Source organism: Oreochromis niloticus, linkage group LG14 (genome assembly GCF_001858045.2).
Source record: "Oreochromis niloticus isolate F11D_XX linkage group LG14, O_niloticus_UMD_NMBU, whole genome shotgun sequence".
NCBI lineage: Eukaryota > Metazoa > Chordata > Actinopteri > Cichliformes > Cichlidae > Oreochromis > Oreochromis niloticus.
The window spans coordinates 14,856,048-14,883,366 of NC_031979.2; the positions used below are offsets into that span (position 1 = coordinate 14,856,048).

The 27,319-nt window shown below is 42.2% G+C and overlaps 1 protein-coding gene across 5 annotated transcripts; it reads left to right on the plus strand.

Annotated features, from left to right (window-relative positions):
- Positions 1 to 26,959, plus strand: LOC100692688 (mitochondrial intermediate peptidase). Of its 5 annotated transcripts, none has more exons than XR_003213871.1 (23): positions 1 to 148; positions 249 to 496; positions 624 to 797; positions 1,885 to 1,973; positions 2,134 to 2,220; positions 2,331 to 2,394; positions 2,491 to 2,673; positions 3,216 to 3,372; positions 3,509 to 3,557; positions 4,126 to 4,186; positions 4,376 to 4,428; positions 7,628 to 7,781; positions 7,937 to 8,014; positions 9,055 to 9,262; positions 9,918 to 10,027; positions 10,215 to 10,289; positions 10,831 to 10,947; positions 14,747 to 14,868; positions 15,630 to 15,703; positions 16,006 to 16,089; positions 16,178 to 17,492; positions 18,057 to 18,124; positions 25,515 to 26,959. XR_003213871.1 is itself a non-coding variant. In XM_003441697.4 (20 exons), exons 2-20 carry the CDS (start codon positions 350 to 352, stop codon positions 25,613 to 25,615), a joined length of 2,103 nt encoding a protein of 700 aa, XP_003441745.1. In that variant the 5' UTR covers positions 1 to 148; positions 249 to 349; the 3' UTR covers positions 25,616 to 26,959. The 5 variants fall into 5 exon arrangements, 1 of the variants encoding a protein (XP_003441745.1); XR_003213869.1 differs by having other exon boundaries at positions 18,057 to 18,097; XR_003213870.1 differs by having other exon boundaries at positions 18,060 to 18,097.
- The last annotated feature ends 360 nt before the right edge of the window (positions 26,960 to 27,319 follow it).

Below are 27,319 nucleotides of genomic sequence, written 5' to 3' on the forward strand. Positions count from 1 at the left end.
TTTTTTTAATAATGGGACCGGAAGCCCGATTTTTTAATTTTTTTTTTTATTTTTATTTTTTTTTCTAGCGAAAATACAAGTAGCAACAGTTATGGAGATTCGCTTTCATTATCCAGTGAGCTAACATGTGAGCAGTTCAATGGAACAGGTAAGCTTTATACGTCAAAGAAAGTCCGTTTTAATTATCCTGAAAAAGACAAGTCTAAAATAAACTGACCTAGCTTTGTTTACGTTTCCGGCTTTTGCAGCTAGGCTGACGTACAAACTAAAGTCGAGCATGTCCTCTGCCAATCACTGTCAGCACTCTTAGCCTCAGAATCAACAGACACAACAGACAGGCTTGTACAACATGTCAGCGTGCAGGAGGATGCTTTACCTGGTAAAGCACAGGAGCCTGTTGACGCATGTCCGGAGAAATCTGACTACATGGTCTCCCGTTGGAGCTGCTTTCAATGCCAGACCTCACAGGAAACTGGACCTGTTTCAGAAAAATGTGGTTTGTACTTTATAAATTAAAAAAACAAAACAAAAAACTTACAAAACTGTCAGAATAACATTTACACTATGTAGGTAAGTCTTGCTTTAGTTGGTGGTGATAACTGTGCGTTTGTGTGTGGTTGCAGGGTTTGTTTGGAGTGCCAGAGCTGAGCTGTCCTGCAGGCTTTCAGGTGGCCACAGAGAAAGCTCTGAAGAACACGGAGCATCTGGTGGAGAAAGCCTATTCTTCTTCTCCAGGAGTTCAGACAGTCCAGTGCTTTGACCAGCTCTCAGATGAACTGTGTAAAGTGGCCGATCTGGTGAGTTTAACACACAAAAGTGTAAATATGGTCATTTTATTCCCCCCATAGCCAAGACCAGCCTACTGACTAACAATGGGCTGTGAGGTCGCTTTCATGTTTATGATTACATAAGCATGATGAGTACCATTCATAGAGAGTTTGGGGAATGGCTGCAATCACAGCATTGTAGGATGGGGAAAGATGTACGCTTGGTCTTTTTCTTTTCACATCCTCATTATTGAAAGAGTGGCCACTGGCCTGTATGTGTAAATAGACTGCGGAGTCCTAGCCTGACGCTTAGCCAGAGGTTGTTTGGTTTCCCCAAAATCACGGCAATCCTCCTGGCACTTAAAAACGTACACTGTGTGACTCCGTATGTGCCAGGGGACCCGATCCTTGGGGTGGACCAATCTTAGGCGTATCTGTTTTGTGTGTTTTGAAAGCCACAGAGTCGTGATATTTTGAGACAGTGCGTCTCAGCTGTTCCAGTACTCTTGACACAAGGGATCAGAAGTGGTTTTTGCTTAAGCAGCAGTTGTGTCCCTGGCTGCTGTGTCTGTGGGGATGGTGTTCGCTCTGTTTGTGCTCCAGTGGATGATGAGAGTCAAACCTTAAATACTGATCTGTATGTGTTGGTTTACGATCAACCCATCAGCTTTTAAATGTCCCTCATTACTGATGGAAATCTTTTTCATATCCTCCTTGTTGAATTTGATGTGTTGGTCCACCGCGTTAATGTGATCAGTGAATTGTGTTATGTCCTGAGATATGATTTTCACTGAGGTGTCATCCACATACTTGAACCTGACTCTGTGGTGTTCCAGGGTAGGATAAGAGAGCCCTCTTTTCCACTTCCTCTATATACAGATTGGCTACAGTGGGTGAAAGTGGGAAACCCACAGTGTACCTATGTTTCTGGCTGTGGACCTTTTATGTGAAGACTAAAGAAGTCACTTGAATGAGTGACAAAACATTTCTCCCACTGAAAATGCAAAGTCCAAAAAAACACCATTGTTTTAACCTCAACCTTTTGAGCAGAGTATGAGCAGAGATTGCTTGTTTTCTTGACAATCTTGTCAATAATAATCATTCTCCCTGTGAACAGGCAGACTTTATAAAAGTAGCTCACCCCGATCCAGCTTTCCGCGAGGCTGCTGAGAAGACCTGCATCGAGATCGGCACAGTCGTGGAGAAGTAAGAAGCGACCTATACTCAGATCTCACCTTCACAAATGTCCTTCATAGCTGCACAACACCAAGAATATGTTTTTATATGCTGTCTCCAACAATACGATACGGGTCATTTATGCTTCAGTTTGTGCCTGTGACAGGTGTTGATGGTTTTTTTGTTTCAGACTGAACACTAATGTTGAGTTATGCAAGAGCCTGAAGAATTTGCTGGACAACCCAGACATCGTGGCTCAGCTGGATCCCGATACAAGGTAATCTTACCTGGTTTTTATCTGACCTGATTTATCCTTCGTCTCGTTATGAGATTATCTGATTGTTTATTTTGGCCTGTTGTGGCTTTTGTTCATGTTTGCCTCTGCAGGCGAGTGGCAGACTTGTTCATGTTCGACTTTGAAATCAGTGGAATTCACCTAGATGACACACTGGTGCGTTTTTATTAATGGAGTTAAACACGCGATGTAGGAAACAATACCTGAAGGCAACATAACAGTGATTGTGCTCGGTGCTTTTTCACCCTGCAGAGGAAAGAGGCGGTTGCTCTTCACGTGAAGTTGCTGGATCTAAACAACGAGTTCCTGGTCAGGTCCCACATGCCGAACAGGATCGCCAGGTCTGCGATTCCCGAGCACCTACATCTGCACTTTGCAACAGAAGGAAGCTTCATTCAAATCGGGGGACTGCATGCAGATTCCCCCAATGACTTGGTATGCATTTACTGTGGCTCAGCAAACGTTTCTCTCTTCTGCCCAGAAGGTGGCGCCTTTGACACGTCTCAGCGCACAACATAGGATTTGGGTGCTGTTTATGAGAAACACTAAACCTGTTAAAGCTCCAATTTTCAGTCAAGCAGCTGTTGTTGTTTTTTGTTTGATTGCTTTTATCATATTTAATTTAATTTTAATCTAATTTTATACTGGATAGCAGTATGAAATAATAAAAAATTAGATCTGCAAACTTTGAGTAATCTTAAAAGGACTTTCTGACAGCTGTGTTGTACCATTGTAGAATTTAAGCACGCTAAACTATTTTCTTTAAGCGTGTGAATGAAAGAGTACAAAGAAAGGAAAAAATAAATAAATTTGGAAGCACATTTTAACATTTTCTGTTTGAAAACAGAGTTAGTGTTTTATCTAGCCGTCTACCTCTGACCCTGCAAAGATCAGCAGCCTAGCTGATATGCTATTTTAACAATATTATATTTTGCCATGAATTTTTCTCTCCCCTTCTTCCTCTTCCACTTGTGTAGGTGCGAGAAATCGCCTACAGGATTTATCTCTATCCCAACGCAGAGCTGATGGGGTGTTTGGAAGAGCTGCTGAAATGCAGATACAAACTGGCCACGCTGGTGGGCTACGAGTCCTACGGACACAGAGCCCTAAAGGGAACGATGGCCAAAACCCCAGGTTACTACACCTCTCTTTTTTTTTTCTCTCACAATCGGGACATATTTATTATTCAGCACTGTTAATATTTTGTGCCTTTAAAAACTATTGTCGGGAGGTTTACACGCTCCATTTTTGTTCTTATCCCTCTTTGCAGAGACAGTGATGAGCTTTCTTCAGCTGTTAACAGACAAGCTGTCAGACAGGTACAGATTTCCATGTTTTTCATAATAAAAATCCACTGATCAGCTATTTCAGTTTGGCAGGTTGAGTCATCAGCACGAGCTGATTTATGTTTTTGTTGCCTTTGGTGTAAAGGCTTCATTAAATCGGTGCTTCCCCTCGAGGTTAACCATGAGTTATTAGGCTATTTAAGATGTTTCCCAGAGATCCACAATTACTGAAAAGAGTGACCCTTTCATTTGTTTTGTCATACATGCGAATATGAGTTTGATCATTTCCACAATGATTCATGTTCAGAAAGCCTTTGTGTTGCTCTTTTTGTGTGGGATGTATTCTCTGTGTGCTTAGATTTCTTCAAACAGTCCAAAAATATGCAAGTCAGGTGGACTGGGAGACTCTAAATTACCCACAGGTATGAATGTGAGCCTGTTAGCCTGGCAGCCTGTCCAGGGTGTTTCCCTGCCTTCAGCCAAATGCATGCTGGGATTGGCTCTGGCCCCTGTTGACCCTGAGTAGAGAGAGGTGGGTAAAAAGCAGGAATGAACGCCTCGAGTCATCGCGCTAATAACTTGTTTGGTGCTTCTCTTTCAGAACAGCAAAAGACTTTAAGATGATGAGAGACATGAAGAAGAAGCTCAGCCCTCGACATTCTGTGGGTGATTTTGATCTTTTTTAATGTGCAAGAATATTTTTGCCAACTACACAACATTACACTCACTATTACACATTTCCCTCTGTGCTGTTTAGCCTTAAAGCAGTTAATACTGATTACACAATATTAAAGTTTAACTCCTGTCAGTTCATTGTGATTTAGAGTTATGAGTTCTGTGTTTTCTAACAGGAGCTCATGCCCTGGGATCATCCATACCTCAGCGGTGTCCTGCGTGCTGAAAGGTGAGTATTTAGCTTTTATGAAACATATTTTTCAGCTTGCTGTCACTTGATAGTCATTCACATGTTTGTAATTCCATATTGCTTCACAGCGGTAGCTCTTATTACGTCCCACTTCTTTATCAAGTGTTGCTTTTTACAAAAGGTGTTAGGGGAGACGCATGGGAGTAAACTTCAGGTCTGATTTTCGGTCTAATCGACCTCCTTTCCTTTAGTTTGAGAGTTTTTGAGCAGCTGTATTTTGGGGCAGTTTATGTTTAAAACCTCGTCTCAGTGTCTCTTGCAGAACTCGTTTTTCATCTGCAGTGTCGGTCATGATGTCATTATTGCTCTTTAATTTTTACATTTTTTTTTTTAACCCAATGGCTTCTTATGACTTGATGATCTAATCAGCCAATCACATGGCAGCTACTCACTGCAATCAGGCATGTAGATACGGTCATGATGAGCATCAGAATGGGATTTAACAACACGGCATGGTTGTTGGTGCCAGATGGGCTGCTCTCAAAAACGCTAAAGTTTAAATAGAACGGCCCGAAAAGATAAATTATCCAGCGAGCGGCAGTTCTCTGGGTGAAAATCCCTAATTGAAGTCGGAGGTTAGAGGAGAATGCCCAGACTGCTTCGAGCTGAGAGGAAGGCAGCGGTAACTCAAATAAGCACTTATTACATCCAAGGTATGCAGAAGAGCATCTCTGAACACAGAACATGTCGAACCTTGAAGCAGATACAGCAGAAGGTCACACCAGGTGCTACTCCTGTCATTAAGAACAAGAAAATGAGGCTACAATTCACATGAGTTGACCGAAACTGGACAACAGAAAACTGGAAAATGTTGCTCGGCCAGATGAGTCTTAATTTCAGATGGTAGGATCAGAATTTGGCACAACAACATTAAAGCGTGGATCCACCCTGCCTTCAAAACGGTATCACCATTTCTGAGTGATGGTGAGGCATGCTTTCAGCCCCTTAGTACCAAATGATTTCCACGACGGAATCGTGTTTTTAATGATTCTGACCATGTCATCACTGTGTACCCGTCTTCTGATGGCAGCCTTCAGCAGGATAACACACCATGTCACAAAGCTCAGATCATCTCAGACTGGTTTCTTGAACATGGCGATAACTTTACTGTACTCAAGGGACCCCCACAGTCATCAGATCTCAATGCAGTACCCAGTATCAGCAAGCCAGATGTAACTAAATGAAAACAAATGAAGTTGGACTAAAAATAAAGACTTGGAATTGTGTTAAAAATTGTAAAAAAAACCAAAAAAACAGGTGAGGTTCAAATGCATCGATGCATGATAGAAAGCATGTGCTGGCAAACCGCCCTGGATGTCACCCATGACGTGGAACAATGTGTTCCACAGTTGATTCGCACTTAAATAAACTGTGGTCGTCTTTGGCATTCAGCAAATTCAAGGAGCCATACGTTTCACTTTTATTAGTCTTTCTTTTCACTTTCCTTAATGTTTAGTGTTTTAAACACTATATACAATACATTTTTAGACAATTTAAAAAAAAGCCAGATATACAAATGCGATACACATTAAAAGCCGTCTATGGAAACACATTTTTCAGATGGTTCAATGAAATCATAAATGTGAAATAAAAATAATTTCACATTTCAGGCTTTAAAGGGTTAATGAGCTGTACTTTACAGAGCTGAGGCTAATTATATGTTGAGTCACATGTTCTGGGGAGGCATTAGGTAACTCTTTATTGCAGACATTAGTGATCTGTCAGGTGTTCTTTGAACTTAAGCAGCTACTATGTTTTCTTGAAACTTGGACTTGATGATGAGTCTTATACAGATTTTCTGAGGAGGAGTGGGGTCTGTGCTCTCCCTCCTCATGCTGCCAGTCCTTTGGGAGAGGACTGATAGTCGGCAGGTCTGGTCCATCCATCCTCTTCCGTTTATCCTTGTCAAGGTCATTGGGTGGGGGTAGAGGCTATCCTGGCTACCATAGGGCGAGAGGCAGAGTACACCATGGATAGGTCGCCAGCCTGACCAGGGCTAACACAGAGAGACAGACAACCGTTCGCACTCACGTTCACACCTATGGACAATTTAGAATCACCAGTTAACCTAACGGCACTAAGAGCATGTCTTTGGACTGAGGGGGGAAGCCAGAGTACCCGGAGAGAAACCACGCAATGACGGGGAGCCACCGTGCTGCCTAAAAAACTGATGTGGCATTTAAAAAAAGAAAAGCCCTTTTAAATCAGTGTATGACGGCGAGGAAAGGTCAGAATAGCCAAGATCCCAAATTTAAGTTGGTCCTCACAAAGATGGTCATACAAGTACACTCTTACACACTCACATTATGTTAATTCCTCCCACTGAGGCTCTTTAGTTGCAATCGCAGGCTTTTTTTTTCTCTCTCAATCACTCGTTTTCTTTTTATCGGTGCTTTTCCAGCAGTACCAGCTTGAACCGGTGTGTGTTCAGACCCTACTGAAACAGGGACTAGAGCGTGTGTGTGGTAAACACAGCTAGTAGCTGTGTTCAGCAGTGGCCTGTTATTCATCACTGATAATATATGGATGTGGTGTTCTAGCTAAACAACCGTTTTGGCTCGGTGGTCTTTATCTTTGATGCCTTATAAGCAGCATGAATGAAAGGAGCCATTTTAAGCATGGGTGGCCCCAGGAGAGAGACGGCCTCGCCAAACCTGAGCCCTGGCACTGTGGTGGCTTTGCCCTGCCAGCTGAGCTCACATATGAGTAATAGTCAGGATCCGTTTTCTTTTTTTCTTAGCTAGTCAACCTGCAGCTAAACGTATACAGAAATATGTCCTGGTTCAAAGCGGGCAGGCGTTATCATTCTTTGTTCATCTGGGCTTTAAATTCAAGTTCTGGTTCGGTAATAAAAAAGGGCCTTTTGGGTCATTTTGACACTCTAAAAAAATCTAAATTTTTAAGTCCCACTGCTGATCTTCCTGTCTTAGAAGATGCACACGATTCCTATTTGTTGTTTTTATGTACTTTTTTTTTATGTACACATTCACACAGTGTGTGAATGTGTGCGTGAATGGGTGAATGACTGGATATGTAAAGCGCTTTGGGGTCCTTAGGGACCATAAAGGCGCTATATAAATACAGGCCATTTACCATTTACCATTTTACTTTGTTGGATCATGGTGCTGAAGGTCACACGCTCCTTCTTTCATTGATATGTTCTGATTTGTCACGGCAGGTACAACATAGAGCCCAGTCTGTACAGTCCCTACTTGTCTCTTGGTTCCTGTATGGAGGGTTTGAACAATCTCTTCTCTCAGCTGTACGGCGTCTCCCTCATGTCTGAACAACCCAGAGCTGGAGAGGTCTGGAGCGAGGATGTCCGCAAACTGGTAACTCATTATTAGTGGGGAAAAAAATGTTCGCTTGTGTGGAATAACCTGTGCCAAGCGCTAATCCACAGACCGTTTTTAAAGATCAAAGTTTCTGATGCTGTGTCTGTGTGCAGTTATTGGGTGATTACATCACTGTGCGTGCATTTCTCTAGGCTGTGGTCCATGAGACGGAGGGATTACTGGGATACATCTACTGTGACTTTTTCCACCGGCAAGATAAACCTCATCAGGTGTGCGCACACACTCATCGATGTACTCGAGATTTTAAAGTATCTCTACCTTCTTTGAAATGTAGTTAACCATTCCCAAACAAGTTTTTTTAAATGTGGATTAAAAACAGAAAACCCACGTTTTATTCACACTCGAACATAGAAACCATATTTTAACATACATGTTTAAACTGAGACTAATTCATGAAAAAAAGCAACGCTTCAAGTAAAGTTGGGACTGGGGCAGTGAAAGGCTGGAAAACTAAATGCTACTAAAGGCAAACACCTGGAGGAACATTTTGCAACCAGTTAGGTTAATCGACAACAGGTCAGAGTTTCACAGAAGTAAAAATGAGCAAAGGTTCGCCAATCTGCAAAAACCTGGGTCTACAAATTGTGGGAGAACTTCAGAATAATGTTCCTCAACATCAATGTCTCCTAATCCAGCGGTCCCCAACCCCCAGGCAACGGACCGGTACCAGTCCGTGAGTCGTTTGGTACTGGGCCTCGAGAGTTGATGATTTTCAGGGTTTTTATCAGTTTTTAGCGTTATTGTTTTTTTAATCGTTTTTATCATTAACTCTGTTTCTCTGGGTCTTTTCCCGTGTGTTATGAATAAATCTTCATTTTTCGGGGGGTACCGGTACTGGTTTTATTGGTTTATTATTTATTTACTGGTTTTATTTTGTTGTATTTATGCACGACACTTAAAGGCCGGTCCGTGGCGCAAAAATGTTGGGGACCGCTGTCTTAATCGACATAATATCAAAACATTCAGAGAATTCTTTGTGTGGAAGGTTGAAATTCATTACTAGATGATCTTAAAATTATACATTTTGTGTAATAATAAAAAAATAAAAATAAAAAAAAAAAGATTTCTATTGTGAGAAAAAATGTTTATGAGATTTGCAAATCTCAACATTCCGTTTGTTTTTGTTTTTTCACATTTTAAAAAGTGTCCCAACTTTTTTTTTGAGTTTGTATTTTGATAACTTCATTAGTATATATCAGCATTATTTTCTATAGTAGCATTTTAGCCTTACTCCTCATTTTCCTCCCAGGACTGTCACTTCACCATCCGCGGTGGGCGCCAGTGCCAGGAAACGGGTCAGTACCAGTTGCCAGTCGTGGTGCTGATGCTGAGTCTGCCTCACCCTACCAAGGGCGCCCCCACCTTGCTCACTCCCGGCATGATGGAGAACCTCTTCCACGAGATGGGCCACGCTATGCACTCCATGCTGGGACGCACTCGCTACCAGCACGTGACAGGTGCGGAGTGACCCTTACAATGAGTAGGGCTCTTCAGTGGTTTGCTTGAGGATTTAGAGAAGTAATAATATTGGAACATTATGGCTTTGCATTTCCAAATGTCGCAAGGTAGAATTACATAGATTGATACAGAGCTGTAGGCAGGGGCTCTACATTACACTGTGGTGAATTGAACAAGGAAAGTAAGCCCCGAGGAGAGGGTAGACGATAGCTGGCTGCTAACGCTGTCATTTGATATGGTTTGGTTTGCAGATACCTTCAGTAGTAATTTAAGATCCCAAAGTCTTTATTTGAGCCTGACAACAGTATCTGTTAACTGCACTGGAGGTTGTTTCTTTAGTAGGCACAATGTTTAGACATGTTGGTTAAGTTTATGTTGTGTAAATCTCATGACAGTTGCTCTTTTTCACCTCTGTTCTACACATCTATTCCTGCCATATGTGCTTGTGCTTATTGTCTATTGCTGAATGTCACAAGATCACAAGGACTTGTATTGATTCTGACTTTTGGTTGGGGCTGTAAAGACTTTGGTTTCTCATTCCAGCTCACTTTTTTCGTTTTTAACACTCTAAGCATAAAAGCCAAAGCACTTAAGCAGCCAAGAATAAAGTCACCATGTCCTGCTTTGTTTTAAAGTCTCTCATCCCTTCTCTAGGAACCAGATGTGCAACTGATTTTGCTGAAGTGCCCTCCATCCTCATGGAATACTTTGCCACCGACTATCGAGTCATCAGCCAGTTTGCACGACACTATGAAACTGGACAGGTAAACCTTAAACGCTCTAAATGATTGAAACTGAGGACAGATTAGAACCGATAAAGCACAGAAATATGTTCTGATGAAGTATTGTGGTCATGGCATTGCCATCATTACAATTAAAATTTACAGGATGAAGGCTTCGGATGAAAATTCTGTTCACTTGTAGCTTTAATTTGTTTTATCGCCTCTTTAGCCGCTACCCGAGAGTATGGTGGCTCGCTTGTGTGAGTCCAAAAAGGTGTGTGGAGCTGCAGACACCCAGTTGCAGGTAAGATTAATGTCTTTGCATGTCACAGAGCACGCAACGACAGGAACCATTCATAACACATGTCACCTAATTTATGATGCTTGTGTGGGACTATTTTAGTGTTACGCCCACCCCTAAGAAAAAAAAAGCAAAAAAACCCCTGAAAATCTCACACAAACATCCGCGGTGCAAAAGCCATAAAAAACACAAAAAAACCTGAGGAGCTGATGTTGTGATAAAGAACAGTCCTCCTACTGTTCACAAACAGCATCTGGTGGCTATGAAAGGTTTTGTTTTGGTTTTTATCTTTTTGATTGGTTCCCATTCTATTATAGCCTTTATCCCCTTTTTTCTATTAGGAAAGCTCTTTTTTGTGCTCCTGGCTTATCTGTTTTTCTTTACAAAGCTAAGACTGATTCAAACAAAACGACCACAAAACATGTTAAAAGTTTAATGGGCATTCATGTCAAATGGTGTAACATTAGTCACTGTTTTACTCCATTTCTGCAGTTTAAGAGTTCGCACGTTGCTGATTGTTTTTGCTTTTTTTCTTGCTGTGTAGATTTTCTATGCAGTCTTGGACCAGATCTACCACAGCAAACCACAGAACCGATCTACCACAGAAATCCTGAAGGACATGCAGCAGAAATTTTACGGCCTGCCTTACACGCCCAACACGGTACATCCTGACCACCTTTTTTCTTCTTTTTTTTTTCTTCCCCAGTGACTTATGCTCTCTGACGTCATGACTACAGGATAAAATACAAGCTTGGAAGTTGTTGATAATTTGGGGTTCTGTGCTCTTCTCTCAATACCCATTTAATGAGATCACAGAAACCTTTTAGTCTTTAACTTTCTACTCACTTTTCCCTTTCTTATTCGCTGTCCTTCCTCTTTCTCTCACTGGTTTTATATCTTTTACCCAGGCACAGCAGTGTTTAAAGGATTAAAGCTGTTTTTTGAAGGGCTGCTAAAATAACAAAGCAGGGGGATACTTTAAATGAACCCTCCCAGGGGGAAATATTTGACCCTCTTCCTCCCTCCTCTTTAATGAAAAAAGTGCTTTATTTCCCCCACTTTAGCAGCTGTGGGCTGAGGAGGATGAGGCCAGGAGACAGAGGGGAATCAAAAGCACAGTCATAATTTAGCCAGAAATGGCCTTCATACAGCATTTACTCAGGCCTGTAATTATGTGGGGTTGCCATCAGGAATAAAGATTACAGGACTGCTGTATATTCTCCCCAGACGACCGTGTCCCAGCCAGCGTTTCTCCTCACAGGAGTCCTCCCACTCCTCTGTACGCGCCTCACTTTGTAGCTCCCTCTCCGGAGATTGTGGTTTATGTTATATAGTTTCCCACTGTCGCAGTCATTTCTCTTCAAGCTTTCAAACCATACGGGAAGCTCTAACAGGCACTTTGCCTCTGTGTGCACAGCCACAACCACAAGCGAGATCGCTTTCCTCATTTGAACTGAGGTGCTTAAACGTCGAGTATTAGATCACGATTGGATCGGAGCAAGTGAAAACAGATTTGTTTAGATCCTTAAAATGTTCTTTTTTGTGTGGTTTACCCTCTGAATCCATCTCTGTCTGACTGCCTTCATGGAAACACAGCTCAGGAAAAAGTTTCCACAGTAAAGAGAAGTTTGGAGTGGCTAATGGGTTACGGAGAGCCACAGATTATAAACATTAGGGTGATGCTGACATGTGTATAGTTTATAGAGGAGGGCTATCAGTTCCCGCTGTGTACAGAGTGAGAGGATCAGCTGCGAGTAACACAGACCACATGCTCACTCTTGAGCTGAAGATAATATTTGGGAATAAGAGGCAGAAAGCGAGGTGTCCTGCTCGCTTTTGTTGACATTTCTCTAACTGCCAATCTGTGCCTTTAACACTTGCATGCCTGTCTCTTTTATTTCCCCAAAGGATGAGTCGATGTGTATGCGACGGCTCAAGTTCTTCTCTCAAGTCGAGTTTGGAAAGACCTAAAAATGTCTTTTAATTGACACCGAAGAGGAGCAGACTAAAAAGCAAGGGCTTACTCAGTTTCCTTTTGTATGTGAGGATCAAAAGGATATCTGGCTGACATGTGACCCGCTCGCGCACTCTCAGAAAAGTCGACCATAATCATTTGATGTGAGACGAAGGGATTGAAAACAAAGAGAAGCTTGGAAGCCTGATAATCAAGGCACTTTGTGATGAGTGCTTAAAGCGTCCTGTCAGAGGCTGCGACATCTTACCAAACAGTTTTTCAGTAGCAGCCTATTTGTTACCAAAACATCAGCAGTCAGGAAGCACAGAGGAACAAAGAGCCTCCGAATTAAAACAAATCAAAGCAGCCTTTTCGTAATTTTCTGGATGTGTTATCGCATTTGTTAGTGCGGCCTACATTTTCTATTTCATAGCACTTGAAAGAGCTGATCCGAGCTCCTGTATTTGTGTTCCTGCTTCTCTAACCCACACTTTCCTGAGCCGTGACTCCTCTCAGGAGTGCTATCGACTCTTATTAAAGTCACTACAGCCCTGAGGAGTCTTGTCAAGTCAACACTGGAGTGTTTTTCATGCTGTTGAGCGACCGCGCTTAGGTCAGCAGACACAGCTCCCTCCAAAAAGCAGATGTTTTAGAGCTTACAACCTACAGCGCTCTTTGTCTTATTTTTTAAAATTTATATCCCTTTATTATTCAAATTTATGAAAAAAAGATGAACCTTTTTATGTTAAGGATGATGTATGGCATCAGTAGGTTTTTTTTGTTTGTTTGTTTTTGTTTATATTTTTTCACAAACGTGAGTTTAATAGATGTTTAATAGATTTTTTTTATCCGCACGAATGCATTATTTGGCTTTTTGCTGGAGAACATGTACCTTGATGTCAGACGATCCTTTGGAAGCTTCTTGGGCACCAGTCTGGAAGCACATCCCTCAGTTTCATGATTATTTCACTTTAATTGGAGTTCAAATCTTTAACGTGTATGAAGTCTGCTTCCCCCCCCCCCCCCCCCCCCATGTGGATGTGTAAGGAGGCGTTTGCAGTCTGTTATGTTTTGTTAACTACAGCAGCTGCTGCCTTTTCTAGCAGGCTGAATGTTTGAGTGTTTGCCAGCTGAATTTCCCAGTGTTGCCGTTTTCAGAGATCATAAAAGAGCTCGTCTTTATAGATATGGTTGTTGCCCCTCAGGCAACAACACGGGAGAAAAGGAGCGAACGGGGCTTTCTAGCTGTTAGGAATTTCCATGTTTTGTCCGTTTTATAAAAGGACCTGGCAGGATGTGATTTAATGTTTGTCAAAGATGTTTGTTCAAGGAAACTTGCATTCATTTCACCAGTTTAATATCATCAGTGAAGATGACGTAGGCAGCTCAAAAGATTGGGAATGTTTGGCGTATTTATGAGTCTGCTTTCTGTTAATATCTACTGACGTGTTGTTTTCACCTCGTTGGTCTGTAGTCAGGGTGTAGTCATTGCAAAATCTGGTCCTGAGTCACTGACTGAAGCAGGCGCTACCACAAACGCCTCTGAAGTACTTTGGCAGGTGTTTATGTGTCTGATGTCTGGGTGTTTCAGAGCAGGTTGTGAAAACATGAAGAGCTGGATATTAAAGGGTGAAGTAATGAGATTAGAAATATGAGCTGAACTGAGAGCAAGTACTTACACACGAAAAGATGTAAAATTAGATTATAGCGAGGTTGTCCAAGATTGCTCGATTACACCTTGGTTACTTATGTCAAATGTGACTGTTTTAAAGACATCAAACAGTTTGGTGTTTGGCCCTTTATCACCTCAGTGTTATACAGGAACCCTTTAAAATTTGTCTCTGGCACTAACGGTGACAGAGGAGTTCTGGTCATTTAAAGAGCGCACACTGCCAGACCGTAGGGCAGGGGTCCCCAATCTCAGTCCACGAGGGCCGGTGTCCCTGCAGGTTTTAGATGTGTCCTTGATCCATCACAGCTGATTTAAATGGATAAATTACCTCCTGAACATGTCTTGAAGTTCTCCAGAGGCCTGGTAATGAGCTAATCATGTGATTCAGGTGTGTTGACCAAGGGTGAGATCTAAAACCTGCAGGGACACCGGCCCTCGTGGACTGAGATTGGGGACCCCTGCCGTAGGGTAAAGGGGAAAAAAAACCCTCACTCTATGTTTTTATTTTACCTATTTTTATTTTTTTAGTGTAAGGTGCTGAATCTTCATGATTTGGATTTCATCAATAACTGTTAAATTTGATAGAGAGTGTGAATAACTACAAAAAAATCAGCTGTTTTTATTCATTAGCAGATTTTAAAGTTGCATTTTTAAAGTAATCTGTCAGGCGCAACAGCGTGTCACCTTGGATACGGTGACACGCAACAGATGCTGTTAGGAAAGTTGCAGCCATGTGGGTTTAGCCTAGCGTTAGCTTTGTCAGGATTGGCTGCCCTGTCTTTAAAGTGATAATGTTGTTTATTTTTCTTGTTCAATGTTGATTTTCTTCTTAAGGCATGGCAGCTGAGATTCAGCCACCTGATTGGGTACGGGGCCAAGTACTACTCCTACCTCATGTCACGGGCGGTGGCCTCGATGGTGTGGAAACAATGCTTCATAGAGGATCCTTTAAACAGGTGAGACCAAAGCTTAACATACTGTTAAACTAAATATATATATGAGCTGAATTATAGGGAAAACTGTCCTATAAGGCCATAATGTCAAAGGAATGTCGTGTTGAACTTTACCATCAGAGCTTTTGCTGAGTTAAAGATGTTTTTAATAGAGAGAACCGAATAGAGGAATTATTTTTGTAGGGAGGCAGATATTTAACTGGACACATGGTTCATTATTTATAAGGGCAATAAATACTAAACTGGCTGGAATGAGGAGTCCTCCTAACAATGACTAAATTACCCTGAAATTGAAGTACAGGCGGTGAAGAGTTGCAGAAACAGTTCATATCATCTGTATCAAAGCCCTGGGTTTAATGTGAATGTGGCATCTGCTGTGATTCACGGACACACACCATCATCCACGTTACCAGATCCTCCTCTATCTAAAGCATTTGCCCCTGGACAAGCAATAAGGTTCTGTTGTGGAAAACAAACCCTTAATCGTATCAGCATCGCGTCGAGCCCTGCAGCAGTTTCACTTCTTTTTGTTTCCCTTTCTGTCGGTCTGTCCCCCTGGCCTCCTTTACCTCGTCTCGGTAACACCTGCAGTTGTCAGATCTCTGTTGTTTTTATCACCTGTCTGTTGTTTACAGACAGCTTAGCAGACTTGGCCCTGGGCTCCCAGTGGCAGCAGCAGTGATGGAGGGGCTGACAGGTGAATACAGGTGTCTGTAACCTTATCTCTTCCTCTTTCCTGCCTGTCTTCTTGGTTTCTTTCGTAGGGAAATGGGTGAGCGGTATCGACGGGAGATGTTGGCCCACGGAGGAGCTAAGGAGCCCATGCTAATGGTGGAGGGTATGTCCAATCTTTTTGCCACAAATACTGATAGAATATCATGTTTGCCCACAAACATCTGTAAAGCGCCGTTCTGTGCCAACAGTTTGAGGTTTCGCCACAGTTCATATCCAGGTTTCCTCCCAGATTATGGAGTTGTCAGTCCACTGGCGTCTTGCCACATTTAAAAAAAAAAAAGAAAAAAAAAAAAGGGTGTGTCTAATTACTGCAGGTTGTGCCACAAAATTTGTTTTGACTTGCTGGACAGCCCAGAGTGTGACTCCTGCTTGGATTTGTTGTTTTTCTTTTCTCATGTGAAGCAGAAAAGGCGTCCTCACTTAAAAGAAAGATGGAAGCTGCTGATCCAGCTGCTGTTGTTTCAGGTGGTCGCAGCTGCCACTGTTATGGTTTGTCCCACTCTGTGCTTTAGATTCCACCGTGGTACATGTTTACTAGTTTAACACGCTTCCCAAGGTCTCTTATCTTTGTTTACAGGAGCTTTGTCAGCCCAAAGACAAAGCCTGTCCTGCTCTCGGTGAGCTCACTCTGCGGCGGCTACACAGTGCCCCTTACTAGTCCAGCCCTTATTTGATCTGCTTTTAAAGGTTAACTAAAGAAGATAATTAAAAAGATAACGATATGGCTCTTAGTGCTTTTTGTGTACACAGGCGATCATGAAGGAGGGAAAGACTGAAATGTTTGATTATAGGTTTGAGTGCTTAACGCTGCTGACTGTGCAGGGCTGAAAACACAGACCGGACCACTTTTGTGTTTCAGATCAAACAAACTAAAATATTCCAGTAACTATTCAATAGATTCATCGTTCTCAGCAAATCCTCAGGATTTCTGTGACTCAATTTTCTTGTTGTAACACCATGACATTCACATTCCTGTTGTTTGATTATTGGGACCAAATGGATAGATTTATGACAAATGTGTCACAGTAAACGTAATAATTTTGGTGATCTGGTTACTTTTATTCAATTCCCATATACAGTAAAATGTCAGTGGCCTCTCACAGTTGTACATGGGATGCCTGTTACGTTGTGAGTGCACCTACTAAACTGGCTGTGTCTTTGCTTAAGGTTTTTAGTGCTGATCTATCGGTATGGATGTGGTTGTGTGATGAAATTGCAGCGGCGCATTATGTGACCAACGCGGCATTAACAGGAATGGCTACTCAATCGTTGGGTCTCCAGCTATCTGTGTCCCTGTCGCAGCGTACAATAAGGCCTTACCAAGCTGCATTTATGGGTGAAACCCACAGACACTCATATTCTGATTAATGCTAAGTAACATGCTAATAAAACTAGAATTTCACTCCAAAACTGAAGCACACACTTGTGGGATGGTGTGTACCACAGAGCAAGTCATTATATTAGTCAGATAACCTATTAAAATGATCCAAAGGCACCAGCAGCACACACATACAGCAGAGAGGTCCTTTATAAATGGATGAGGCTAGCAGACAGGACCTCTCAATCAGCGTGGTCACGCCCCTAACTCACTTATTCAAGCAAATATTTAAAATTAAAAAAATCATCCCACTCGGAATTGCTATGGAAATTAGCCATAGAGGCAAACAACATTTTATACCAGTGTTTAAATATGCTTTTCAAGACTGGTGAAATAAGTTTAATTTAATACGGCAGTCTGCGAGAAAGAGCTTACGTTTGGATGCTGCCTCAAGTGGCACCTAGAGGAACTGCAGTTTTCGCCATTGTTGCATTGCCTTCATTTTTAATCTCAGGAGGTTACTCCTTCGAACATAAATGTCTTTGAGAGTATAGCCGGACACAAGGCAAGCTAAGTATATGCTTTATTAATTTATTAATTAACAATTAGTAAGGAATAAAAGTGCATGAAAGGGTTTACAGTTTCACCGGCCTACACTTTACTGTCTTTTTACTGCTGATTAGCCTTTGTTAGCATGCTAATCCCAATTCGAGATGGCTAATGATTAGCATGTTAGCACTTGTTGTTATTTTAAATATGCGGATATTTGAGGTATAAAAATTAGTGACAAGCTGGGCTGCAAACTCATCAAACTGCAGTTGTAGTAGAAACGATTCTTGCTTAGGAGTGGAACTGGGCCTATGTGATGATGTTCAGGAGCAGTTTCCTTTTATTACTTGAAGTAATCACACAGAAGTCACGTTTTTGAGTGTATGAAAATTCCCCCATATCAGAAAAAATGTGTAATGCACTTAAAAGGAGTTTGGGTAGTTGAGCTTCATCAATGCTTCATCAAGGAAGAAACCTTTCACATTAAAGCACAGAGGGTGTTGGAAGAGGGTGGACTTGAACTGCAAATCAAACGCATGCTTTCTTCTGTTGCCCTCATCCTTTCCTTCCTTCTACACCCCTCCTCCAGCAGTTGCTGTGGCCTGTCTGGACAGGACAAAAGTGGAGAAGGTGAGAAGAGAGAGACACAGATAGCAGGTAGTGATATCGGGTAACGTTTAGGAGCGTACTGTAAATCTCTCCCTCAGGGTCACCCCCTCCCTCCTCCACTGGATTGTCCCTGTGACAGCTCCAAACAGGGCTGCACCCACACTCTGAAATTAAAACCACCATTGGATCAGATCCTCGCTGTAAGATCTGTTGTCCAATTAACTGTTGCTTAACTGACGATATTTGCTTTTATGGTTTTCTTTGTAGCGAATGCTACTCTAATTATAGTCCAAGGCCCTGCGTGCAGCAGAGTTTTCAGGGTGGTTTTTATCACTCTGGCTGTAAGTCACGGGGGAAGGAAGGCTCTAAAAAATGTCTGCTCTGGGAATAATGATTAACCCAACGATTGCATTGTTTGACAGAAGATGCAGATCAAATGAAAGAGCCTTGGGATGGCTAAATGGTAGATCCACTCTCACATTTTTTGGCAGTCTGTCCATTGTGTGCACCTGAATTTATAATAATTTTATAATAATAAATTTTTTTTCCATGTCTGGAGAAATGCTTCAGCTAAAGCAGAAACTCTCTGCAGTTTAAAGAACCCTCATTGAGCCACCTCACCATTTTGATGAAAAACTACAAAACATCGGCGCATGTGCTGAAATATTTAAGTTTCCACAGTCTTTGCTGAAGGGTTGATGGGTTCAGTGCAGACATCCTGAAATCTTATTGAGGAATGGAAAATTGATTTGAAGTGAATTAGAAGGGCTCTTTTTATGTCCTTAGCGGGGATTAGGCCAGCAGAGACCAGAACACTAGAGGAAGGAGACAGAATCCAGATCCAACCCATTACACATAATCCTTTCAAACAAAGAGCCTTGTAAATGGAGGTGTGTATCATTTCCCTGCTTATCCCCCTTAGGTGAGGTGGTAGAAGGGGCATAAGGGCACACGGGGAACCGGAGCAGACCTGGAAAGGCCAATCAGAGGCCAGTCTTTATCTGGTTGCCTCCCTGCCTGCTCCTGGATGTTTCCCAGGAAAAGATGGTGTTGAAATGTAAACCCAGGTATTAAATTCATTGCGGCAGCATCACTGCAGTGAGAGAGAGAGAGAGAGAGAGAGTGAAAGCCGATCAACTGGCTAAACTGAACCTCAGGTCCTCCTACAGAGAGGGCTTTCATGGCCCAGGCTGTTCCCATAGTCTCAAACACTGAGCACAGAAAATGGATCTACTCTGGCTCTGTAGCAGGGACTCGGGACCTCGTTCGTTCTTTGTCCGGGGGAAGCGTGACTGAATAGTTCTTATGACTGCTTGTACAGTCAGTAATAAACCCCGAGGCGGGGTGCTTTGTACAATCCCACAGCACTTGTGAGACAGTGATGCATAGTTCTGTCTGAAGTCGAGGAGAGGATTGGATAAACTTCATAGTCCAGATGTTAAGCTGCAAAAAGCATAATTTACAGCCCGTACTTGAGTCAGACTCAATGTTTGATCAGGTAAATGTTTAACTCGGGGGGCTTTCCAAAATTGTCCTGAATTGCAGTCAGTTCAGTTTGCTATCCCGTGACTTGTTCTTACTTTCGGTCTTTGTCATATGGGATGTGGTGGCTAACTGAAGTGCAAGTTCAAGAAAATTAAATTCTGCTTTTGCACAGCAAGGGTGGACAATAGATTTTGTTTGGAGCACATTTCATGACAAACCATAAAGTGCAGGAAGAGCCTGTGCTGAGAGTAATTTACTTTGCTTTTCATCACATCTGTCTGCTTTTTGGCTTTTTATTTTCTCTGCCCGACCCTCCTTGGGGGGCCCTGACCCACAGATATACGAGTTACCGAAGTTATTACGATTCACCCTGAGCGGGGACATAAATATGTTCAATAAATTTTATAGTAATCCATCCAAAAGCTGCAAAATAAATCGCATGGGAGCCATGAGCATCTGTATTATCCATCAAACATTTATTTAAATACTACACAGTAGAAGTGACCTGCAGCAGGTCACAGGATTCATGCTCAGAGGACCAGAAATGGCAGCGTCTCATGGCCATCCAAACAATAGCGGCTGAGGTATTTCACTTTGGACTAAAGTGGTGGACCCACCGCAGACCCGTCTGTCTGCATAAACACTTATAAATACTCCAACTTTTAGAATGACTCGATGCATTAAGCTGAATAAATCTGATGTAATTTTTAACGTAGGTGTTGCTTTGGAAAGTTTATGAAGAGGTTGATGTGTTGATGTTCCTTTATAATTTTTTTTTTTTTTGTGTGTGTGTGTGTGTGTGCGTGTGCGTTTACTCAACAAAGAGCCTCCCAGCACGGTGTTTGTCATCACCCTTGTCTTGCTTGCTTTCTGGGCCTGTCTTAAGTGCGGTTTGTAGAAAAAGCTTCCTGAACTTCAAAGCTGTAATTACAGAGGCGGCGAGCCCCCGGGCCTGCCTGTAGGTCTGACAGACGTAGCTACTTTTCACACCGTGACACGTTTGGAATAGTTATGAGAATCGGCTACTGAAGCAGCAAGTAACTTAAGATTTGTGAAAACGGTGTCAAACACTTACGGGGGAATACGAGGCCGCAGAGGAGACGAGGCTAGTTACTGCACGCTCCAGTTTGTGCACATTTCCTACGTAACACTGTGGCACGGTGCTGCCTCGGAGTTGCAACTGGGCCTATTAAATTGTGTGAAGTGCTAAAAATATGAGCTATAACAAGGGGTTAAGATCAATATGTTCTTATGAAACTGTTTCAGCTTTTTCAGAAATGTTGAAGTATCTGTTGTGTGTTCTGTGAGGGAACCACGAATGCCGTTCATGGCCTGTTTGAAGGGGACAAATTAAATATGTGTTATTTTGCAAGAACAAATAAATAACATGAGACACCATTTTTTTAATTTATTTATTTTTTTTGCTTTATCAAATCATGGAGGTCATCAGACAGACTTTATCCATGCCATCCAAACTTCTGTTATTCATTTATTTATTTGTTTTTAGGCAGCATCTCAGATCTTTGATAAATTCATCCAGCAGTAGCTGCAGGCTGGACTGCAATTTTAGAGCACTTCTACTAAATTCATGTCCCCTGAGCTGTCATTACCCAGACTCAGAGCTGCTAGCCAGCCACAGTGGCCTTCGTTGGACTGATACCCATCGCCCACCACCCTTTGAGTAAATAAACAAGCTTTTCTTTGCAGGCTATCTATTTACTGATGTGAAATGTAAAGCCCAGTGTAATTTAAAGATTTTACCGTGAGACTGGACCCACGTTTAATTGTGGAAAGACGTTAGGACATGTCTTTATACCTGAGGATGTCGTTTCAGGGAGCTGAAAAGATTTTGCCCTTGAAAGTTTTTGTGGTTGGTTTTTTTTTGGTTGTTGTTTTTGGTTTTTGTTTTGTTTTTTTGGCATTTTGTGCTGATAGTTGGTGACATAAGCGGAAAAACCAGGGGCTATTGTACGCCAGCAATTTGCAGTGTTTTCCATCTCCCTGAGAACCACTCTGTCCTGTTTAAAGAAAACAAGTGTCACAAACAACAGGAGGCAGTGGAAGTTGCGCTAAAGAAGAGGGTCTTCGAATGTTTTTACATCAGCTGGATAAATTGGGTGGGGTGGAGGAGGGGATGTACCCTTGAGCAAGGTAGTCAGTGGCCAGTTGGTCCATTGAGGCTTCAGTTTATTTGTCTTTTAACATCCCGAAACTCCGTTGGCCAAGTTGGCTAACGATGCAAGCTCTGAGATGACTGTAATGATTAGAAGCCCCGCTCTTCAATAGCTGTGTCAGTGCCATTATGAATGGAAATGGAAACTCTTAAATACGAGATGACTCACACTGCAAAGGCTCTGTCCTCGGGCTGTACCAACAATGGGCACAAAGCACAGCCTATGTTTAGTTTGGCTCTGGTTTTTCCTCGGTGCTAAGCCAAGAGTGAGTGTACAGTTCTGCCCGCCGTTTGTGACGCAGAGCCACTCACACCGTGTCTGTGCCTCTGCGCTGCTGTCGTCGTGAGCCACGGGTACCTGGATGGCCTGTTTGAATGGATTTGTAGATCTCAGCTGTCTAGGTTTGTTAAAGTGGTTTCGAACAAACCACAAAAAATCAACTAGAGCTGCAGCGATTGAGTATTTTTTTTAATGTAAAAAATTATATTAAGAAACACGACATTAATAGTAATAATATCATATTCAGTTTTCTTATCCCTATTAATTCAAGTGCAGTCTTCGCTGCGGTGGCCGCTGTAGCTCATCTGCAGTGAGTGCAGGCTGTCAGTCTGCTGTTTACCTCAGCTGTAAATATGACTGCAGTCTCAATATGCCGGGTGTCAATGTATGTCCGTTTACTTTTTACAAAACTATTGTTTTATATTTGTTGCAATTTCTGCTGCCCTCTTGACCAGATCACTCTTAGAAATGTGATCTGGTCAAGAGTCTCATCCTTTTTAGTGTTGATGAGACTTTTTAGCTGGATGAATAAAGGATATATAAAACTTTGCCAAAAAACTGCAGCTTCTGCCTTGTGGCAGGCATGGTTTCTGTGGTTCAAAATGACTTGGTATCATTCATGAGAGATGGGTTTGATACATTTTTCACAGATTCTAAGCCAACAAGTTATTTACAACAGTTTAAATACGGCCAATGGCTTTTTTTTTTTTTGGCAACACTAGCGTTAGTGAAACGGTCTCTTACATTATAACATTGTTGGACTTGGACACTTGGCAAATAAACTCCCATACGATGTGAGAATGTAATCAAACTATTAATCAGCTTGAAAGTGTGATTTTTTTTTTTTTTTTTAGGACATTTGAGCCCATCATTATCTTCCATTATCTTCCATAGTGTTAGCTTTTAGCCGCCTGCTGCTGCTGCTGCTGTCCTCCATCAACCAGCATCTGCTCTAATGTATTTTTAATGGATTAGTTTTATGTTTATGAGAACCCATCTGTTTGTTGGAAGACATAATTGCACACCGAGTACAGTATTCAGTTTTTCTATTACATAATCTCCAAAATTACTGACTGTACCTTTTAACTACCCAGTGCTTCCATTCACTTAAACAGATTCAGTGAAAATCATGAGCTGAGTAAAAAAATCTATTCAGTTGACATTTTGATACTTGGAGCCATAAATTGAGAAAAGATCCGATATGTTCTAAACAACATCAGGCCTGTGAGCTTCATCTCTTTTACAGTGTGGTGATTCCTCCCTGTGGTCTGTGTGGTGGTGGTGGTGGGGTGGGGGGGGGGGTCTTGTGTGACTCGGCCCTCCTCCCTGTGTGTATGTATAAGGGCAGCTTCTGAGATCAGATACTCCTCCACAGTGTTGTTATGACTCTGAGGTTATCTGTGCATTCCTCTCCAACTCTCCCAGGGATCGCGGCTGAGAAAATCTCAGTCCTCACTGCGTATTGTTTTGCTTGTTGTCATGTACCGTAAGAACTGTGTGCCAACACCACGAGCTGCTGCTGGTGAGCAGCTAGCATGGGAACTATTGTTTACCTGACTAAGCTCCTTCACAGATTGCACTTCCTTTTCCACCTTTAGCCCCCCCCAACAGACACGCACGCGCACACACACACACACACCCACCCCACCAGCACCTGTGCATCTCTCATCAGTCTTGTAGAGTAAACTTTGCTTGTTTAACACCACAGAAACTTGTAGCAGGTCAGGTCCCTTTGAACACACAGCAAGGAAATTAAATCTATCTGATAAAGTGACGGTGATGCTGCAGACAGTATGTATGGAGAGTTCAGCTCAGTAGCCCTTAGCTCTGTTTGCACACATGTTGTAAAAAATCAACCAAAGTAAACAAGTGTCATGTCAGGACATGTGCGTACCTGTGTGTCTGTTTCTCTGTTGATTTGTGCTGCATATTTGAGAAGTAAAGGGGGGATTTGATTAGGTTAAGGCAGGAAAACTCTTCTGGGTTAAACTTGAGATTTTCAAAAGCATTTACGCATCTATGAGAAGCCTGCGTGACGGACAACTTGAAGGCAAACTTCCTCTGGGAGCTGCTAACAGGACTGTGATCTTCGAGTCATATTTCTCATCATTAATTGGAAAACTAAAGTCTCCATAATGGCTCCATGAAAAGAAAGTTGGGGCTTAAATTACAACGCTCACTTTGATCTGAGGCATAAATTCAGCGTACTCTTTGTGAACATCTAATAATGCATTTTGGTCTGGGCTTCAAACACGCCACAGACGTCAGCAGCGGTCACAGGAGAAAACACCCTTCGGCTCTATAAACAGGACTATCAGTTTATGGTTGGAGTCGTCTCTGTGATGTGGCTGCCGTGTTCACAGGGATCCCGGGGCCCTGCGGTTACGGTGTGCTAGGGACCCCTGTGTGATGGTATCACGCGTTGTAGCCAAGGGGCAGGGTGCGACTGGTGGGTAAGGGGAGATGGTAATCCTGCTGAGTCAGAATCATGGTGGAAACAGCACAGACTCCCGTGTGTGTGTGAGAGTGACTGTCCACATCTTGATATCTGTCTGCATTCAGGATCACTGTGTGAAACTCTTTGCGTCGCCATTGATGCGTGTCTGCAGACGTTCCTGTGTGCGTGTATGTGTGTGTGTCAATGGAGGTGACCTATGCAGGAAAGACGGGGAGGGGGAGAGTGCCTATTTACATTGGCAGCTGCACAAGGGGAAATGAACTGACTTCAAAGCGGGTGTGCTGCTGAATTGTAAAGCGAGCTAGGGAGTCCTCAACGCATGAGCTGGCAGACAAGCTCTGAAAACACACAGACATTCCCAGAGCTCACTCTCGGCTCCACCGTCATATTTGCTCCACGACATTGGACACATTCTTGTGTAATCTGTGTGTGTGAGACAGAGAATATGGGTTCACTATCACCCCTGTAAAACATTGTAAATATACAGGAAATCTTCTACACATTTTGGTTACTTTAGTGCATATACTGTGATGGACGCTATTACCAGCTGAGGTCTGTTAAGGTGTGAGTGTTTGAGCCCATTTCCTCCGTGTAAGTACTGTGTGAGGAGTAAAAAGTGTTGCACTACATCTGCAGTAGTTTAGGATGTGTTGAGGCACTTTTGTGGTAAAATGTAGCAATGTCCAATCTTCACTTCAAAATGCAGATGATGGTGAGCAACATTGCACGGGGAAAAATCCATTGTAGTGTAGCTGGAAATAAAGCAAGTGCTGCAGCTGAAATCCATTAACTTAATACGATTTTAGCTTAATTGGGGGGGGGGGGGATGTAGCACTTGCTTCAAGGGATCTCGAAAAACAAAAGGTTTTTCTTTTCCTTTTTTATAACCACTCCTCTGACATCAGATTAAAAATATTTCAGTACTAAGGAAAGCATTAATGAGGTGAGATGGAGTGATTGAAAACAGCAAACTAATTCTGGTGCATCTCCTCACAGCCTGCAAACACCCCCTAATACCTGTGTGTGTGTGTGTGTGTGACAGGCATGCTGCAGAGACGGCCCACCATCGAGGACTTTGTGGACGCACTCGTGTCTGAGCTCAACCCAAACTTTGAGACCTTCATCATGGACTCTGAGAGTTGAAGGCCAGTTTTGGCTGCAAGGAAACAAACTTTATGAGGCAAAGATTGAGAGAACGCTGGAGAAATCAAAAACATGCCGTCATATTTCATGCTCACTGTTTCTAAAGATCTTCATGTTTTCTGCAAATGAACATAATTTATATTTAATATATTTGTCATGTTCTCTTGCTGCACACAGTTAAAAAGTTAAAGAACCCTGAAACTGTTGTAAAACCTTTTTTTTTTTTTTTTTTTTTTTTTTAACCATTTAAACTTAAAAAGTTTAACACTTTAAACTTTTGAAAGAATGAATAACAAAATGCAATCATTTTCACAGCTTATACCCCTCAAAAGATATTGTTCTGAGCTTGTGTAACAGCAGAACATTGTTTTGTTTTGGCTTTTTCCTGATCAAATCAGCATGAGGAAGAATACTTAATCCGTTCTTCCTGTCATGTGGACATTGTTTAGGCTTTAAATTAATACCGCTCCATCTGTTTTGTCTGTCAGGAGTTTGGGGAGGGGTGAAAGAGAAGAGATTCAGCTTGTGAGTTTTTTACAGCACAATAGGAAAGATTTGGTCAGTTCTTATCATATTATTCATAAAAGATGTTGCAACAGTAAAAAACACAAAGCAACACAGTCTCTGAAAGTTTAAGAAGTTGTGCATATTTACGAAAAAGCTTCAGAGTCCAGCTCCACAGCGAGGTTGTTTGCATCTGTTCCAACAGTTTCACACTGTAGTCGTCAGCTGGGCTCTGACTGCAGCTGCCTTTGCTTGCCTTGTGCCAGCGCCGAGATGCAGATTCACGTTGCTGTTGAAAGTGTAAACACGCGATCAGACGGGCGGAGCCTGAGCGAGCTGGGTGGCTTGAACCACACAGAGGCTGCAACACTGTGATTTGACAGTTATATGGATGTGATGTCTCTCCAACATTGCTTTGCTTTCAGATCTTTCCAATTAAACCTGAAGCAAATTATATCAGCAGAGATTAAATGTAACTGAAGTGCAGCCCCAGTATTAATGTTAGTGTAATTTTAGGCATCAAAACAAGTTGAGTTGTCACACTGAGTGCTATGCCGCCTGTACAGATGGCTTTGGAAGAAACATAAGATGTTTAGATGAAATCATTCTTTAGTCATTTTTTTTTTTTTTTTTTCCCATGGTGATCAGCTGTCATATTTATAAAATGTTTTTTAAAAAATTAGAAGAATAGATGGCAATATATACTTAGCTGTTCATCTGCTGGTTAACACAAAAATCTGATCAGCCAGTTTCATGGCTGCACTGCATTTAGACTAGATCCTGCTGACGTTCAAACTGAGCATCAGGATGGGGAATAAAGGTGAGTTATGTGACTTTGAACTGATTTACAGAGACTGGTCTGACAAGAACAATATCCAGTGAGTGGCAGTTCTCTGGATGAAAATGCCTTGATGATGTCAGAGGAGACTAAGTTGATAGGAAGGCAACAAGTAACTGTTCTCTCATTCAGAGATGCTCATCTGCATACTTTGGTTGTAACAACACGGGAACTTTGAAGCATATGGACTACAGAAGACCACACCAGGTCCCACTCATCAGCTAAGAACAGGACACTGAGGCTACAGTTTGCATCGGGATCACCAAAATTGCAGAGAAGTCTATTATCACATGAGTGAGTGACTGATTCAAAGCAGTGCAGTACCTAACTACGTGGTTATTGATTAACAGAAAAAAAAGACC